This window comes from Haliotis rubra, unplaced genomic scaffold (assembly GCF_003918875.1).
Source record: "Haliotis rubra isolate DU_JTF1 unplaced genomic scaffold, ASM391887v1 Scf507, whole genome shotgun sequence".
Taxonomy (NCBI): Eukaryota; Metazoa; Mollusca; class Gastropoda; order Lepetellida; family Haliotidae; genus Haliotis; species Haliotis rubra.
In genome coordinates this window covers 34,504-53,166 of record NW_025767199.1, presented here as the reverse complement: position 1 = coordinate 53,166, position 18,663 = coordinate 34,504, and the positions used below count along the sequence as shown (strand labels likewise).

General features: G+C 43.3%; 1 protein-coding gene across 1 annotated transcript; it reads right to left on the bottom strand.

The window, feature by feature from the left end:
* Nucleotides 1–9,405: 9,405 nt before the first annotated feature.
* On the bottom strand, nt 9,406–17,128 carry LOC124292105 (cytochrome P450 2U1-like). The gene is made up of 4 exons (XM_046729148.1): nt 16,573–17,128; nt 11,258–11,782; nt 10,001–10,441; nt 9,406–9,891 (listed from the first exon to the last, which is right to left on the bottom strand). The coding sequence occupies exons 1-4, from the start codon at nt 16,907–16,909 to the stop codon at nt 9,713–9,715; spliced, it is 1,482 nt and encodes a 493-aa protein (XP_046585104.1). The 5' UTR covers nt 16,910–17,128; the 3' UTR covers nt 9,406–9,712.
* Nucleotides 17,129–18,663: the final 1,535 nt, after the last annotated feature.

Sequence of the window (18,663 nt, the reverse complement as noted above, 5' to 3'; positions counted from 1 at the left end):
GCATGAGCATCGGTCTACGCAAATGGGATACGATGACATGTGTCAACCAAGTCAGCGAGTCTGACCTTTAGATCATGTTAGTCGCCTCTTACAAGCATGGGTTGCTGAAGATCAATTCTAACCCGGATCTTCACGGGTCCGTTTTGGGAAACGTATGGTGCAGTAAAGCAAGTTAGTCTTTCGCCTTAGTCTGCAAAATAATTGATAAAACAAATAAACATAAAAAGCCATACATGTGCATGTCGACGTGAGTGAAATTCTGACGGAGCCATTATAGAAATATATACGTGCTCCTCATGCCAGAAGTAATTACGAGAACGTGACGAGATTTGCATCGAAGTCTCGCGATAATGTCTGTGAATACCGTTCACTAACAAGTGTAAATGAGATGGTGGGGCTGGGGAGTGTGGATCACGTTTGGAAGGTTTGAAGGATGAGGTGCATAAAAACAAACAAAAACAAAACACAATATAAACAATGGTAATGGGAACATATTTGTAATATAGGTACCAATAATGTTGTTGAGGGTAAGATTCCTTTCGCTGAATGTTCGCTGAATGTTCTGATTTACTCTATAATCTATGGGATACTGCTTTTCAGTTGAGTCAGCACAGACTGATCAAAACCTTTCATCACGTCTTTGCTTAAATGTTTCTGAAAAAAGTCCATTCTGATTGTAAAATCCGTTGGACTGTAACGGTGTCAATAAGTGTATGATTTGCAGTACACGTGTGTAGTACAAGTGTGCCCCAAATGAAACCGTATAAGATGAATAGTTTTTGGAAAATGAGTGGACTGGTTTTGTAATAGTAATATACACATATATCACTCGTTAAATCCATATACACATATTTGTAATATATGGGCTTCCTTCTCAACCCCAATTGAAGTTGTAATCTTTACAAGAAGACTGATTTAGATACCGATGAACTCCGAAAACGTCCTTACCCGAAGAATGAGGCCACTTATATGATGGTTAAATGGCACGTTTTCATTTCTGTTGAATTCGGGCTGAACACTTACTGGCTTTTGTTCGATTGCGGTCAACCATTTAAACTTTTCCAACGGCATCGAAATTGCATTTTTGTTGTTTGTTCAGCAATATTCCAGCAGGCTGGAGTCTGGACCAGGCAATCCAGTGATGACCATCGATCTTCGCATTTGCGATACGATGACATGTGCCAACCAATGCCCCGTTGCGAAAAGCGATCTTAGTGCTAAGGATATCTTAAGTCTATGTGAAACTATGGGACTTACGGTCACCTTAGCGCTACGACAGCTTTGTGCAACGCAATACTCGTCAGTTGATACAGCTAGGCACTTCTGACGACAATCATACGGGTTTTGCTTTTTATTAGTTATAACTTCTTTAAGTGGTATTTAGAAGCTGGTAAGATGAAGAAGAACAGCTTCGTTACTGCAATAGATGCGACGTTTTGGCGTAGATCCTAACACCGTTATCAAGCAAATGATAACGTTACCAAGCAAATGTATTTTTTTATTTGTGTATGTGTACAGCTACGTTTTTTCTGTGGGTTAAGCTAACACTCTCTCTACCCGCTAACACAACAACAACACTCTCTATACCCGTGACACAATAACGCTCTCTCTACCCGCTTAACACACCCGCTAACACAACAACAACACTCTCTATACCCGTTAACACAATAACACTCTCTCTACCCGCTAACACAATAACACTCTCTCTACGCGGTAACACAATAACACTCTCTCTACGCGCTAACACAATAACACTCTCTCTACGCGCTAACACAATAACACTCTCTCTACCCACTAACACAATAACACTCTCTATACCCGTTAACACAATAACACTCTCTCTACCCGCTAACACAATAACACTCTCTCTACGCGCTAACACAATAACACTCTCTCTACGCGCTAACACAATAACACTCTCTCTACGCGCTAACACAATAACACTCTCTCTACCCGCTAACACAATAACACCGTGCGAGGATTTAACTTACTGGAGTAACATACACGTTTGTTTTATGTGCAGATGATTTTCGAGTGAGGGAGTGAGTTTACTTTTACGACGCTATAACAATATTCCAGCAATATCACGACGGAGGAAACCAGAAATGGACTTCCCACATTGAACCCATATGGGGAATTGAACCCGGGTCTTCGGCGGGACGAGCGAAGGCTTTCACCACAAGGCTACCTCACCGCCCCAGATGATCTTCGACGCAGTTACTGTTTCGGTATTGTTTTATATACATACTACCAGATAAGCAAGGTAGTTATTGCGTTGTAATACCTCTACACCTAGTATACCCAATCCCCTGGGAAATATTGGAATGTGTGTCACCAACTCGGAAATATTGGAATGTGTGTCACAAACTAGTAAAGGGGTGTGAAGGGTGAGGTGAGGTGAAATTGGGTTTAACGTCGTGCTTGAGAATATTTCGCTCATATGACGACGTGCATACGTGTGTGTATGTGCGGCTGCTTGTACTAGCGCAGACATAGGCTGGTTTTATAGTGCTAGCCCACTGAGATACCATGCCGCAGTGAAGCATGAATACCCCACTCAGACACATTATACTGACTCCGAGCCGACCAGTCCTTGTTGTACCCATTAATGCCGAGCGCCAGGCAGGGACCAACAAGTACCATATTTTAACGTATTTTTGGTATGACGCGGTCGGGGATCGAACCCGCGACCTTCCGCTCTCCGGGCGGACGCTCTAACCACTACACCACGGAGGCGGTCTGGGTGTGAAGGGGGTAATGTAAGCTCTACAGTTTGCGGTAATGTAACTTGCCATAACGTGCTGTTCTAATGTTTTCACTATCAGAATTCTTGATTGAAGGCGGTCATCTGAAATAGTGTTTATGGTCATATCACTGACAAGATTACATCGTCCATGGTGACAAACATCAAAGCAAGCACTCTAAGACTACTCTGACCAAGTGCCTCATAAGGAGCACATACATGACTGAACCCATCACATGGGACAATGCTTATCAATAACTTCTTGATGGCACGCGGATCTGACACGTGATCGCGTTGTGATGGAGTCTCTGGACCCGGCCACACAAAGAGGAACACATGTGTTGTATGAAGCCTGGTTTGACATAGAGACCAGCTCTTTTATCGACGTGTTAGGGGTTAACATAATTACACGGCGATAGTAAATCAAATGGAAGACGATAACTGGGTTACACAACGCCATTGAAGGGTCGATTCCTTCTGGCTTCGAGAGTACCTGATACTCTCGCACCCACGACCACCACGGTTCGTCCTAAGCTGGTAATCAGTTTCTCTTCCGCTAGCAGATAGCAGATCCGTCGGTAATATCGTTAACAGAAATTATCGCGTGAAACACCATCTGCAACGAGTCAAAGTTAATACAATACTACTTGCAAACAACTGTAAATTTGTTGCACGGCGTGTATGACTTGAATGAAGTGCCATTTGTATGGGGATAACTTCAGCCTGCATAGCTTGGGCATGTTCTGTTGGGTATTAGACTGACTGACTGAGTTTGGTTTTACGCCGCTTTTAGCAATATTCCAGCAACATCACGGCGGGGGACACCAGAAATAGGCTTCACACATTGTACCCATGTGGGGATTCGAACCCGGGTCTTCGGCGTGACGAGCCAACGCTTTAACCACTAGGCTACCCCACCGCCCCTTTGGTATTAGAAGTTTATCTGCTTTATCTTAACAATTGTACATGTGACGATAAACATCAGTAACAAGAAATGGGGATTATTTGTTCATTACACAAGAAAATGTTTCGGATTTTAGGACTTGTGGTACTGAAATGTATGGACATGAAATCGAGAAATGTCTTGAGTTGCTGTTCTGGAGAAAGCTCCAGTGGTATGAAGGTATCGTTATGTTCGTCCATTAAGCTAGCGTAGATATAGTTCCGTTAAACAGAAGATGTTAAAAAAAGCGTCGAAACCCTTCAAGTTCCCGTACGAAAGATCTGCTAAAACAGAGTCGCTTCTGAACACTTCTGACCATATTAAGAACATGTGGTTGTTTGTTTAACGCCGCACTCAGCAATATTACTGCTCATGACGGCGGTCTGTAAATGAGTCTGGACCAGACAATGCAGTGATTGTCATCATGCGATACGATGACAAAGCATGTGTTTATGAATCACTATGAAATAGTAATGATAACAGGTGTTCGCGAAAAGGTGAGCGTATCCTGCCCCACCGGTGGCACCCGTCATAAACATATGCAACGGCTTGTCAATGGTTCACCTGAAAAATTTGGAAACGTATGGAACGAGTCAAAATTGAGACTTGCATCCGACATGAATTTTGTCACTGATGTCTAATTACAGAGCACATCTCTGCCCCTTACTGAACTTCAACAGGTACAAGGCATGATACTTGGAACATTGTTACACATATAATGACGGTGCCACGTGACACTTGGTTCAACATCAAGCTCGGTTGTTCCTCAAAAGTTGTGAAATGTAAAAACCAAAGGCTGGAGTACATGAAGCTGTCTCTTGTGGCAATTATTTAATAAAAGTTCATGTGGGTGAATTAGACGGGACTGATTATTTAATGGTTATTGAACGGTATTAAATCATCGATATACCTGAAGCTTAAATTGACCTTCTTGGCCAGTTTACCTTATTACAAATAATTCCGATTCATATGCCTACAGAAAAATGTGTTTGAGAATATTTCGCTCATATGACGACGTGCATGCGTGTGCATGTGTATGTGCGGCTGCTTGTACTAGCCCAGACTTAAGGTGGTTTTATAGTGCTAGCCCACTGAGATACCATGCCGCAGTGAAGCATGAATAAAGGGGTGTGAAGGGTGAGGTGAGGTGACATTGGGTTTAACGTCGTGCTTGAGAATATTTCTCTCATATGACGACGTGCATGCGTGTGTGTATGTGCGGCTGCTTGTACTAGCCCAGACATAAGCTGGCTTTATAGTGCTAGCCCACTGAGACACCATGCCGCAGTGAAGCATGAATAAAATTGGGTACAACGAGGACTGGTCGGCTCGGAGACACATTATACTGACTCCGAGCCGACCAGTCCTCGTTGTACCCATTAATGCCGAGCGCCAAGCAGGGACCAACACGTACCATACTTTAACGTCTTTTGGTATGACGCGGTCGGGGATCGAACCCGCGACCTTCCGCTCTCCGGGCGGACGCTCTAACCACTACACCACGGAGGCGGTCCCCGCAGAGGAGGGGCCAATTGGTGATTATGGGTGCCTAATTCTTGTGTAAATGTTTTACCCCAAATCTTACGTTGATGTTATCAATGAGGAAGTCCAGTATTTCACATATTGTTTTCTCAGTAAACTTCCAATGACATTTGCTTTCATTTTTGACACACTGTCCTGAGCCTCTGGAGGTACATATATATGTTGTCATGTGGGAAAGTGTTTAAATGTTTTGACAGAACTGAACTAGGTCAGTTCCCAGCACAACTCTCTGTGAATATAGAAAAAGTCCTTCCTTGACAGTATCAAGGATTATGATTAATATTTGCGACAGGTTTTAGAGTCAGGCTAAAAGATGATAGTACCGATGAATATGTTGGGCAGATTTATTTCTTGGCTAACACACTGGCTTTATATATGTATTTTTTTGTGCACTAATGAGTATGGTTTTGTATGGATCCCGTAAATAGTTGCTAAATACAATGTAAGTGTGTACGAACATCCAAAGATTGTGATCAACACGACTGACATTCAAAGGTCAAAACTGTAATTACTTTCAGTAGTTGAGTATAATTCATGAAAATTCACGGTTAGTGAATATAACACACGTTTGTGACTATTATGTGAAGATGAAAACTGACAAAAATGATGGATGTGGGAAGACGATGGTATTGCTAGATTTAATCGACTGAAAAAAGGGTGGAGGGGCGGTGGGGTAGTCTCGCAGTTAAAGCGCTCGCTCGTCATGCCGAACACCCGAGTGAAGCCCATTTCTAATGTTCCCCGTCGTGTTATTGCTGGAATATTTACTAAAGCGGCGTAAAACTAAACTCACTCAAAGGGTGAAGATGAATGCCACTTTATATTGATATGCCTTCATTGCTTTCTGAACAACACTTAACTACCATCACAATAACAATAACGCTGGTATATTTATTCTGATATATTGCATTTTAAGAAGAAGAAAATGAATGAATTGTGCAAAGTCTGTGACGCACACAGTCACATCAACTTGCTGCTTGTACGATAATCTTTATTCAATGAATCATCCAAAAATGACAAAACATATCAATATATAAAAAAATATATTATCAGTCATAGGTTTTACCTGTGGTAAAAGGTTTTACATATTCAGGACATTACAACATAAAAATGGCCTATAGATCACCAACAACTAAAAGTAAATCACCATACTACACATGTCATGATATGCTCATATCAGAGGTCTGTTCACAAAACACACAATGATGTCTCTTGAGAGGCTTTGCTTGTTTGCTTGTTGTTTTACGCCGCACTCTGTGAAAGATCGAATCTGAACTCGACAATCCAGTGATTGATGCTATATACGCAACTTGGATGCGATGACATGCATCAACCAAATCAGCGAGCTTGACCATCCATTTCCGTTAGTTGCCGTTTACAACAAGCATACTTTGCTGAAGATCAGTTGTAATCTGAATCCTCTCGGGGTCTCTTGAAAAGCATGGAAAGGCATACATTATGCGCTCTTCCAGAGAAATATTAAGCAGACACTACCCATATTGGGGAGAAACATGCGACAAAATTCATCGTCATATACACACACATATATCATTGATGAGAGGAAATACTGTTAATTAACGCCTCCTTAACATAAGCGCCACTCAGTGACTAAGAGCAAGAGCAACAACCGACTTTATCGGGACACGATGACCTAAAACCGGTCGTGTGTAAGTTTTGGACATGTGATCCAGTGTGTTATGAACAAAGCATGGCTGACTCTGGTGGTTATTAACTGTTATCCCCCAAAACAATAACCGGTTTACCCGGTTGTGAGTTCTGGACATGTGATCCGATGTGTTATGGACAAAACATGGCTGACTCTGGTGGTTATCAACTGTTATCCCGAAACAATAACCGGTTTACCCGGTTGTGAGTTCTGGACATGTGATCAGGTGTGTTATGGACAAAACATGGCTGACTCTGGTGGTTATCAACTGTTATCCCCAAACAATAACCGGTTTACCCGGTTGTGAGTTCTGGACATGTGATCCAGTGTGTTATGGACAAAGCATGGCTGACTCTGGTGGTTATTAACTGTTATCCCCCAAAAAACAATAACCGGTTTACCCGGTTGTGAGTTCTGGACATGTGATCCGGTGTGTTATGGGCAAAACATGGCTGACTCTGGTGGTTATCAACTGTTATCCCCAAACAATAACCGGTTTACCCGGTTGTGAGTTCTGGACATGTGATCCAGTGTGTTTTGGACAAAACATGGCTGACTCTGGTGGTTATCAACTGTTATCCCCAAACAATAACCGGTTTACCCGGTTGTGAGTTCTGGACATGTGATCCGGTGTGTTATGGACAAAACATGGCTGACTCTGGTGGTTATCAACTGTTATCCCCAAACAATAACCGGTTTACCCGGTTGTGAGTTCTGGACATGTGATCCGGTGTGTTATGGACAAAACATGGCTGACTCTTGTGGTTATCAACTGTTATCCCCAAACAATAACCCGTTTACCCGGTTGTGAGTTCTGGACATGTGATCCGGTGTGTTATGGGCAAAACATGGCTGACTCTGGTGGTTATCAACTGTTATCCCCAAACAATAACCCGTTTACCTGGTTGTGAGTTCTGGACATGTGATCCGGTGTGTTATGGACAAAGCATGGCTGACTCTGGTGGTTATTAACTGTTATCCCCAAAAACAATAACCGGTTTACCCGGTTGTGAGTTCTGGACATGTGATCAGGTGTGTTATGGACAAAACATGGCTGACTCTGGTGGTTATCAACTGTTATCCCCAAACAATAACCGGTTTACCCGGTTGTGAGTTCTGGACATGTGATCCAGTGTGTTATGGACAAAACATGGCTGACTCTGGTGGTTATCAACTGTTATCCCCAAACAAAAACCCGTTTACCCGGTTGTGAGTTCTGGACATGTGATCCAGTGTGTTATGGACAAAACATGGCTGACTCTGGTGTTATCAACTGTTATCCCCAAACAATAACCGGTTTACCCGGTTGTGAGTTCTGGACATGTGATCCGGTGTGTTATGGGCAAAACATGGCTGACTCTGGTGGTTATCAACTGTTATCCCCAAACAATAACCGGTTTACCCGGTTGTGAGTTCTGGACATGTGATCCGGTGTGTTATGGACAAAACATGGCTGACTCTTGTGGTTATCAACTGTTATCCCCAAACAATAACCCGTTTACCTGGTTGTGAGTTCTGGACATGTGATCCGGTGTGTTATGGGCAAAACATGGCTGACTCTGGTGGTTATCAACTGTTATCCCCAAACAATAACCGGTTTACCCGGTTGTGAGTTCTGGACATGTGATCCAGTGTGTTGAGGACGAAACATGGCTGACTCTGGTGGTTATCAACTGTTATCCCCAAACAATAACCCGTTTACCCGGTTGGGAGTTCTGGACATGTGATCCGGTGTGTTGAGGACGAAACATGGCTGACTCTGGTGGTTATAAACTGTTATCCCCAAACAATAACCGGTTTACCCGGTTGTGAGTTCTGGACATGTGATCCAGTGTGTTATGGACAAAACATGGCTGACTCTGGTGGTTATCAACTGTTATCCCCAAACAATAACCGGTTTACCCGGTTGTGAGTTCTGGACATGTGATCCAGTGCGTTATGGACAAAACATGGCTGACTCTGGTGGTTATCAACTGTTATCCCCAAACAATAACCCGTTTACCCGGTTGTGAGTTCTGGACATGTGATCCAGTGTGTTATGGACAAAACATGGCTGACTAAGGTGGTTATCAACTGTTATCCCCAAACAATAACCGGTTTACCCGGTTGTGAGTTCTGGACATGTGATCCGGTGTGTTATGGACAAAACATGGCTGACTCTGGTGGTTATCAACTGTTATCCCCAAACAATAACCCGTTTACCCGGTTGTGAGTTCTGGACATGTGATCCAATGTGTTATGGACAAAACATGGCTGACTCTGGTGGTTATCAATTGTTATCCCCAAACAATAACCCGTTTACCTGGTTGTGAGTTCTGGACATGTGATCCGATGTGTTATGGACAAAACATGGCTGACTCTGGTGGTTATCAACTGTTATCCCCAAACAATAACCGGTTTACCCGGTTGTGAGTTCTGGACATGTGATCCAGTGTGTTATGGACAAAACATGGCTGACTCTGGTGATTATCAACTGTTATCCCCAAACAATAACCGGTTTACCCGGTTGTGAGTTCTGGACATGTGATCCAGTCTGTTATGGACAAAACATGGCTGACTCTGGTGGTTATCAACTGTTATCCCCAAACAATAACCGGTTTACCCTGTCTTGGCTACGGAAGCAACTGATTAGGTATTCTGAAATGCCGCCGATGCCTGGCCCTGTGTATGTAAAGGTCAAGGTTATGAAGTATAGAACAACACCTCTTTGTAACACGGAAAGGATGCTCACTCACTCAAACAAACTCTCCAGTTTCTTCTCGCCCTTTCTCTTTTCTCCTTTACTCTATCAACTCCCTCGTTCACTCACATAAAGTAATTAAAGTCGGGGAATTGCTTTCATGACGAATGGTCTTGGAGAATACGATAAACCCATGATTCCATCCAAAGAAGGCATCTGACCATCCACCGGGACAAACTTGAACCTCTGGATCATGGTGGTCAGGAAGAGGAACAACTCCATCCGGGCCATGGACTCGCCCAGACAAACTCTTCGACCTGAAATATTTCAAACATTTAGGTTTAAATCTCCCACTTGAAAGTATGTAAGGTTTAATTTGTATAGAGATATGTCATTCGTTGCTGTTTTTCCAGCGACTAAACTCACCTAGAGAGAAGGGAATGAACTCATCTTTCTTTACAACCTTGCCATTGTCGTCAAGGAAACGGTCAGGCCGGAAGTTGTCTGGGTCACCCCACACATCCGGGTCTTGTAGGACTGAATCAAGCATCGCTATGACTTGTACGCCTTTTGGGAAGGTGTATCCCCTGAACTTGACATCGTGGGGAACGGCGTGTGGGAGAGCTACAGGAGCAATATCAGCTCGTCTCAACACTTCCATAATGGTTGCCTCCACGTAGGGCAGCTTGGTTTTGTCCTTCATTGAGGGGCGTCTACTCTGGCCGATATTGTCCTGGATCTCTCGGAAACACCTTTCCTGTATTTCCGGATAGTGGAGTAAGTAGATCGTGGTCCATCGTATGGTAGTAGCCGTGGTTTCCGTTCCGGCCACGAAGAGGTCTGCTATAACCCTTTGCAGGTTCTCCACTGAAACAAGGTACAAGGGAATCTTCATTAATACTTCGTATGAGATATAATGATTCGTAAACACTGTGTAATATTAAACTGCAATGAAACATAAAACATTGGAAATATATATTTTGATTAGGAGAGAGAAGGCCCCTTATGCAAGATTATAGACTCACAGGGCAATCAGAGTACAACTATATGTACGCAAATAAGAAGGCAAAGAGACTGATTTCTCCCCGGACTGATGTATAACCTAACTTTCATCCGGGTAGTGGGGAACCCTGTTGGTTGAAGCGTTCGCTAATCACAGGGACCGATTCCCAACGTATGTACAGTGTGTGAAGCCCATTTCTGATGTCCTCCGATGTGATATTGCTGAAATATTGCTAAAAGCGGCAAAAAACTCGCTCACTTACCCACCAACAGAAGACACCAGGAATATTTTCTATTTCATCCCATTGAGCCAGAATCAAGGGCAATATGAAATAATGGTTCGTTAATCTATGTGAAGTGTCATTTCCCTTCGTTGCACAAGAATCTACTATTGGGGGATGGGCGTGGGGTTGATGAAGTGCGCCATTTTGGCCCTACCAATTACACTCCCCGCCTAAACACATCACCATTTACACTGTGTGAAGACCATTTCTGGTGTCCCCTGCCCTGGTGTTGCTGGAATATTGCTAAAAGCGGCGTAAAACCATACACACTCACTCACTTACCATTTACACACGAACGGCGTATATACTGTTTTGTTTTCCAATGGCCAAACGAAGGCAAAAGGGAGTTATCAAATCTGCTACGTACAACTGCTTAAGATAAGTTCGGTATGCTTACAGTCTAAGGTCGTATCTTCTTGTTTCTCTTTGCGAAGTCTCATTTCCTTGATGTAGGCGTGGATGAAGTCGTCCACATTGTCATCGTCATGATTCTTCAAGTGTTCCTCTATCATTGGGTCAAGGAGCAGTGATTCAATTTTCTCGACATTCTGCATTGTCACCTTAAATTTGAATAGATCTCCTGGCAGAAAGCGCACAATAGGCAGCACATTCAACACTCCAGCCGCGCCAACATTGGCAAAATTTTGTTCCATGGCTTTTAAAAATGTAATAAAAAGCGGGTCAGTATATTCAAACCGTTTGCCGAATACAGTAGAGCAGATGACATTGGATACTGCGTTGTGCACCAGGCGTTTGCAGTCAAACCCTTGCCCTCGTTCTGCCTCGAAGGCCTCGATAAACTGTGAGATTTCCTCGTGTATTTTGTCCTCCATGATATTCCTGCCTGCTCCAAACTCCCTGAGGGTATTGAGGGCGAATCGTCTTTGTTCGCGCCAGAGTTCTCCAGATGTTCCAGCAACACCTGTATACAAAGATGATAAAATTGACTTATTTGAACACATGTTGCAAATGGAAATCATGACATAAACATAAAACCACAAAGGTTGGCTACCACAAAAGAGAGAGTCCGTTTTTCAAGAATATATGAATGTTAATATCGTAATCAACTGTAAATTCTAATTTCTCATTCTTTTACCAAACAATTTGAAAGTACGCTCATAGTTTTAAGTTAGTTGGTTTGTTGTTTTACGCCGCACTCAGCAATATTCCAGCTGGCGATGGTGTGTAAATAATCGTGTCTGGACCAGGCAATCCAGTGATCAACATCATGAGCAGCGACCTACGCAAATGGGATAACTTCTTCCTTTTGAGAAAGTATGGTAAAGTGGTTTCTTGTGGTATGAATGCTGATGCATGTTTGATTTAATGGTGCCTGCGTATATATATAAATCAGTATACGAGGTGCATTTCAGCTTGACTTGAAGTGAGGGGAATTCAGTAAGAAACTAAACTTATGTACAAAACTAGAAAAGCATCGGAGGCACGTGAGTAAATTTAGAAATTTAGTGAGACGAACGTGAGATGATTTGGGTTGTGAAGCTGATTTCAAGAGCACCACGATGACCACGCCTCCGTCAATTAGAGTTCGGTACTCGCATCGCAAATACGGTACTCTCATTTTCAGTTAATGACATTTCTTGTAAGATACATAGCGCTCACGGGTAAGAGTTCGTCCCGTAACCCCCGCTTGAAATATGTTCAATTTATTTGGATTATTTCGGGTGTTTAGGGTTAGGTTTAGATTAGGGTTAGTATTAGGGTTAGGCTTAATTGTTTTACCTTAGGCATAGAATGACGCGTTTGCGCCTCAAACCAAAAAAGTATACACCTGGTGTCTGGCATTCTCTTCCCACAGAGGCTTCCCCCTTTTTCTGTCCAATCAGAACACGTGTTACATCGACAACTTGACTAATGCAAGTAACAATGGGGCCACAAATATCCCTCTTCTCTGTCGGGGACTTGTGTTGACGTGACACACAAGATATTAAATGGCAAGCTGTCCGTTGTCAGCGAGGGCAATGGAGACGCCATTGATCTGTCATTACATGACTGAGTTCTGTCTAGAAAAAACATTTGCGCATCGGGCAGGGGAAGAGGTTCTAGTTTTCCCGAAGCATACGGAAGTTACCGAGCCCTTGCGAATGATCACTTTTGAAACAACGTCGCTGATTGCACAACTAAATCTGATTGCAACCAATCACGAATCTTGAACACTCGCACCATGAAAGGGCCGTATTAGAACAGAGGTGCGTGGGAAGATATGACAAATAAACTTTGTGGGAAAAGAATGGATGTGTGGGAATTATCAAAACAAAAACACACACAGAGTAAGTCTTTTGAAAAGTGTTCTGATTGTGGCTAACAAGTCGCAATCAGTTTGTACGTGTTGCTAAAACAACACATACATCCTATACACTGATGTGCGTCTAAAATCATTAAAATGGCGATTCTGTTGAATGGCACGTGCATGTCATATTCAAGTATGGAACACATTCGACTGTGAGTGTTAGTGGTATACAGTGTGCGAAATAGCCACTGGCCCGCTAGCCCATGGCTAGTAAAATTCCAGTCGAGCCAGTAAATCTCCACAGTCACTGGCCCGACTGGCTAGTGAATTTTCATGGGGTTATTTTGTAAATATATCTCTCTCTCCGACTTGTTAAGTTATAATACACTTTTAAATCATGCAAGATTATGGCCTGCAGAGATGGAAATAATCCATTGCCCGACGCCCCAGTCCAGTGTTTTTTTTCTGTCGGGGAAGCAGATTTGTATATCACACTGTACCGGTGCCAAGTTGACTTTCCAATGTTAATTATGTTGTTTATCTAAAAAATAAACAAGAAAATCGGCCAGTATAGTGGAAAAATTATCAGGGCAAGTGATTTTACATGTGCCACTGTACCGGAGTTCACGAACAATTTTAAAGTTAATTCCACCCCTGGCCTGATAAAATGTTCATCATATTAACAACTTAATGATGAATAATGATGATATTGCCGACAATATCTCGTCTATTTTTGTAATCTTTTGTTTAGCTTCTACATTCAAATTTCGGGTTAGTGAATTATTTTGTGGGCTAGTAACTTTCAGGCATATCTAGCCTGACTCGCTAGCAAAATGTGGAAACTATTTCGCACACTGGAGGTATACCCATTAAAAAGCAAAAAGCGGATCAAGACTGACTGACTGACTGAGTTTAGTTTTACGCGCTTTTAGCAATATTCCAGCAATATCACGGCGGGGGACACCAGAAATGGGCTTAACACATTGTGCCCATGTGGGGAATCGAACCCGGGCCTTCGGCGTGACGAGCCAACGCTTTAACCACTAGGCTACCCCACCGCCCAGCGGATCAAGAAGGCGTCTTTGGAATGTCGCATAACGGGGCTTCGAACAGCCATAATGCCAGAACGTTCAGATGTATAAGAAGGCAGACCAACGTCGACTAATGAGACACGTCAATCGGACCGGCCAGACACCTGATAGTCCCAGAAGTGGAGTGACCACCCAGCAACATGACCATCACCTGCGCATTTTCCAACCTATGGGGCGGTCGGGTAGCCTTGTGGTTAAAGCGTTAAAGCCCATTTCTGGTGTCCCCCGCCGTGATATATTTCCGGAATATTGCTAAAAGCGGCGTAAAACTACATTCAGTCACTCACTCATCCAATCTGCGTAATCAGTGACGTCATCAGCAACAACACCGCATCAGCAGGATCACAGTGATGAGACGACTGCATGATATGGGCATCCAGGATGTGATGAACACGTCAACGTCGACTGAATCGTTGGGGAGGAACGTGAGGCGCTGACAACGTTGCATTTAGTTATGATATCTGTGGTGTTTCGGCAACACATACACAGCATTGTTCTTGTAAGTGACAATCAAGGCAGTTTTCAAAATATTCATGACCGTCTTCTTTGGCAAGTATGGGAACATTCTGTTGCCTAACAACGGTGGAAAATTAATATGGGGCAACGCACAGTTGATGTGATGTGTTGAACAACAGGTGAAAATGTGAACACAGGTGAGAATGTAATATGGAACAACGTTGATGTGGTGAAAACCAACACAGGTGGGTATATGATGTGGGGCAAGGAAGGTGCTGATCCCCTGTATGAAGCAACACAGGTAGGAATTCAATGTATGGCAACTCACCTACAGATGTTTGACACTACACAGGTGGGAATCCAATGGATGGCAACTCACCTACAGATGTTTGACGCAGCACAGGTGGGAATCCAATGGATGGCAACTCACCTACAGATGTTTGACGCAGCACAGGTGGGAATCCAATGGATGGCAACTCACCTACAGATGTTTGAAGCAACACAGGTGGGAATCCAATGGATGGCAACTCACCTACAGATGTTTGACGCAGCACAGGTGGGAATCCAATGTATGGCAACTCACCTACAGATGTTTGACGCTACACAGGTGGGAATCCAATGGATGGCAACTCACCTGCAGATGTTTGAAGAAACACAGGTGGAAATCCAAAGTATGGCAACTCACCTACAGATGTTTGACGCAACACAGGTGGAAATCCAATGTATGGCAACTCACCTACAGATGTTTGACGCAACACAGGTGGGAATCCAATGTATGGCAACTCACCTACGGGATGTTTGAAGCAACACAGGTAGATAGCCAATGTATGGCAACACACTTGCAGATAATTGAAGTTACACAGGTGGGAACCTAATGTATGGCAACTCACCTACAGATGTTTGACGCAACACAGGTGGGAATCCAATGTATGGCAACTCACCTACAGATGTTTGAAGCAACACAGGTGGGAATCCATTGTATTGCAAATCACCTGCAGATGTTTGACGCAACACAGGTGGGAATCCAAAGTATGGCAACTCACCTACAGATGTCTGACGCAACACAGGTGGAAATCCAATGTACGGCAACTCACCTACAGATGATTGACGCTACACAGGTGGGAATGCAAAGTAAGGTAACTAACCTGCAGATGTTTGAAGCAACACAGGTGGGAATCCAATGTATTGCAACTCACCTACAGATGTTTGAAGCAAACACAGGTGGGAATCCAATGTATGGCAACTCACTTACAGATGTTGACGCAACACAGGGGAAAATCCAATGAATGGTAACTCACCTGCAGATGTTGGAAGCATCATGGTTGGGAATCCAATGTATTGCAACTCACCTGCAGATGTTTGAAGCAACACAGGTTGGAATCCAATGTATGGCAACTCACCTACAGATGTTTGAAGCAACACAGGTGAATCCAATGTATGGCAACTCACCTGCAGATGTTTGAAGCAACACAGGTGGGAATCCAATGTATGGCAACTCACCTGCAGATGATTGAAGTTGCACAGGTAGATAGCCAATGTATGGCAACACACTTGCAGATAATTGAAACAACACAGGTGGAAATCCAATGTATTGCAACTCACCTGCAGATGATTGAAGCAACACAGGTGGAAATCCAAAGTAAGGCAACTCACCTGCAGACTTTTGAGGCAACACAGGTGGGAATCGAATGTATGGCAACTCACCTGCAGATGTTTGAAGCAACACAGGTGAGAATCCAATGTATGGTAACTCACTTGCAGATTTCAGAGGCAACACAGGTTGGAATTTGATATGGGGCAACGCACGTACTGATAACGCTGTTGGAAAATACATGTGGGGGATGTGATTTGGAACACAGGTGAAGATCATATAGAGCGATAAGTTCATATTGTACTGTACGAAATCACGACACCTACCTTTTCCTCTTGCAATGAAGTCGTTTAGTGTGGTGTGAGGCCTCTCAGAAAATACGTCGGCGTTCTTGACAATGGCTTCTCTCAGAGTGCTGTAGCCGTTGAGGACGATGAGTGGTTTGTTGAACAGGTACACACTGAAGATGTCGCCATATTGTTGCCTGAGTCTTTTAAACGTGATCCGGGGATCGGAGCCCATGGAGAGGACATTCCCCACAAACGGAAGGAGAGGGGGGCCGGGAGGGAGCCCAGAGGGACGCCGCGTTAGCAGCCATAACAAAACTAGCACGGCCACACACAACAACACAGTTGTAGGACTGAAGGCGAATATATCCACCATTGTCTGCTACTGTCCACTTCTCGACCCACGATGTGTTTATAAGTGTACACTATAATACACTGCCTGATGCAACTACATGCAGTAATTCAGTCGCTAGATTGAATCAGCCCAAGAGCGTGACTTGGAGTGAACGCGACACTGCAGTTTTGCTAAGGGCAGTATGTGGGTCACCTCCGATTGAGTTGACAAGCAACTATCAAAGGCGGGTGTCCCATATATTGAGCAATCCAAGCCTGGTTTTCCCTTTCGTATTGGTAGAGGTACATGTATTTAGATAAACCTGCAAACTGTTTCAGGGGCTAAGCAGGCTCACTTATTACAAATCAGCTGTGAAAGTGATGTCATTTACGTCCGCTATGGTCGAATTTAAACGTTTTCTGAAACTTCTTTCTGGGATCTCTGGGTGAACGAATACAAAACACCTTGTTCGTGTTTTTAGACAATTGTTAATGTAATGTGATATTGTGTCAACCCGATCGAAGTACATGTATTCCTGTTCAGTTTACGTCTATTAATATATATATTTTTGGTGTGCTGCTCTAGCCATCCAATCCCACCCCAATGAAAACGTCGTTTGAGAGTTGTGTTCCAGCATTCCGGCCCTTTGACGAATTTCCGTGTGGTACGTACGTCAAACTGAACGTGTGGGTGTTAAGAGTTGCATTATGCAACTGCATGCTGAGTGACACAGCAGACTGAACATGATAAAGTACTGTAAAGCACTTTGGGTATCCATCTGAAATAGCTTCGGCAATGGGAGTCGGGCCAATTTACACTTGTCAGAGTGGTAAACAAAGTACGTAAGCTGGACTAGCAGTTGTCAGGCTGCCAATTTTTGCGCTGGCTGAGTGGGTTATATCGCTGACTTTGCGTGCTGGGGATTAAGTGCCTTACTACGAGAGTGTGAGTTCGAATCCCGGATGGATCTAATACCCGAAATATACTAGACTCTGTACTTTACTGAGAAAGTGTAATCCCAAACATGATGTATGTTGCATCCCTCTTCTGCCAAACGTGATTCAGCATTTTAATGCGTCCTTTACATTCTCAAAAGCAGGTGTCCCAAGTATTACCCAACTTTGGTTGTTTTTCCGTGTTACAGTTGGTGTAATTTATCATTTACGTTTGCTTGTTAATAGAACTTTCAACATTCTTGTGAGTTTGTGAATCGGATAAAACTGATTTGCTCTATACTCACTGTTAACGACTGGATCCTAGTGATTTTGCAGTAAACGATCCACTTACTTCATACAAATCATGGGCCTCATGAACTGTCTAAGGAAAACATGATTCCAACAGCACAGCATTTTTTGATTGGATCACAAAAGACACAGTAAAATCAAAATGATATACATAAGAAACATGGTGTCGTCGTCAGCACAATCACTGTATCCCCATTCGCCACTGCAGAGATGTTAGCACAAACAATAATGGATTTCGAGATCATGCAAGAGTAACTAGCAGCGGCCATAAATATTGTTTTCACATTGTTAACTGCTGAGGCGGCTATGCCCAATATCAGATTCGATCTTGTGGAAAGAGAAGTATCATCAGTGGTGGAAACAAGTGTGGCAACTTCCAGTTTCATTAGTCATCTGGTTTCTTTAAGACGATCTATAGGTTCCACTACACTAAATCAGAATCACATGCTCCCTGAGCGAGTACCGTATGTAAACAACTGAAGGGACAGAGACATGTGACAGCTGTGATTGGATGAAGTAGTGTAAGATGTTTATGTTTTTAAAAAGCACATC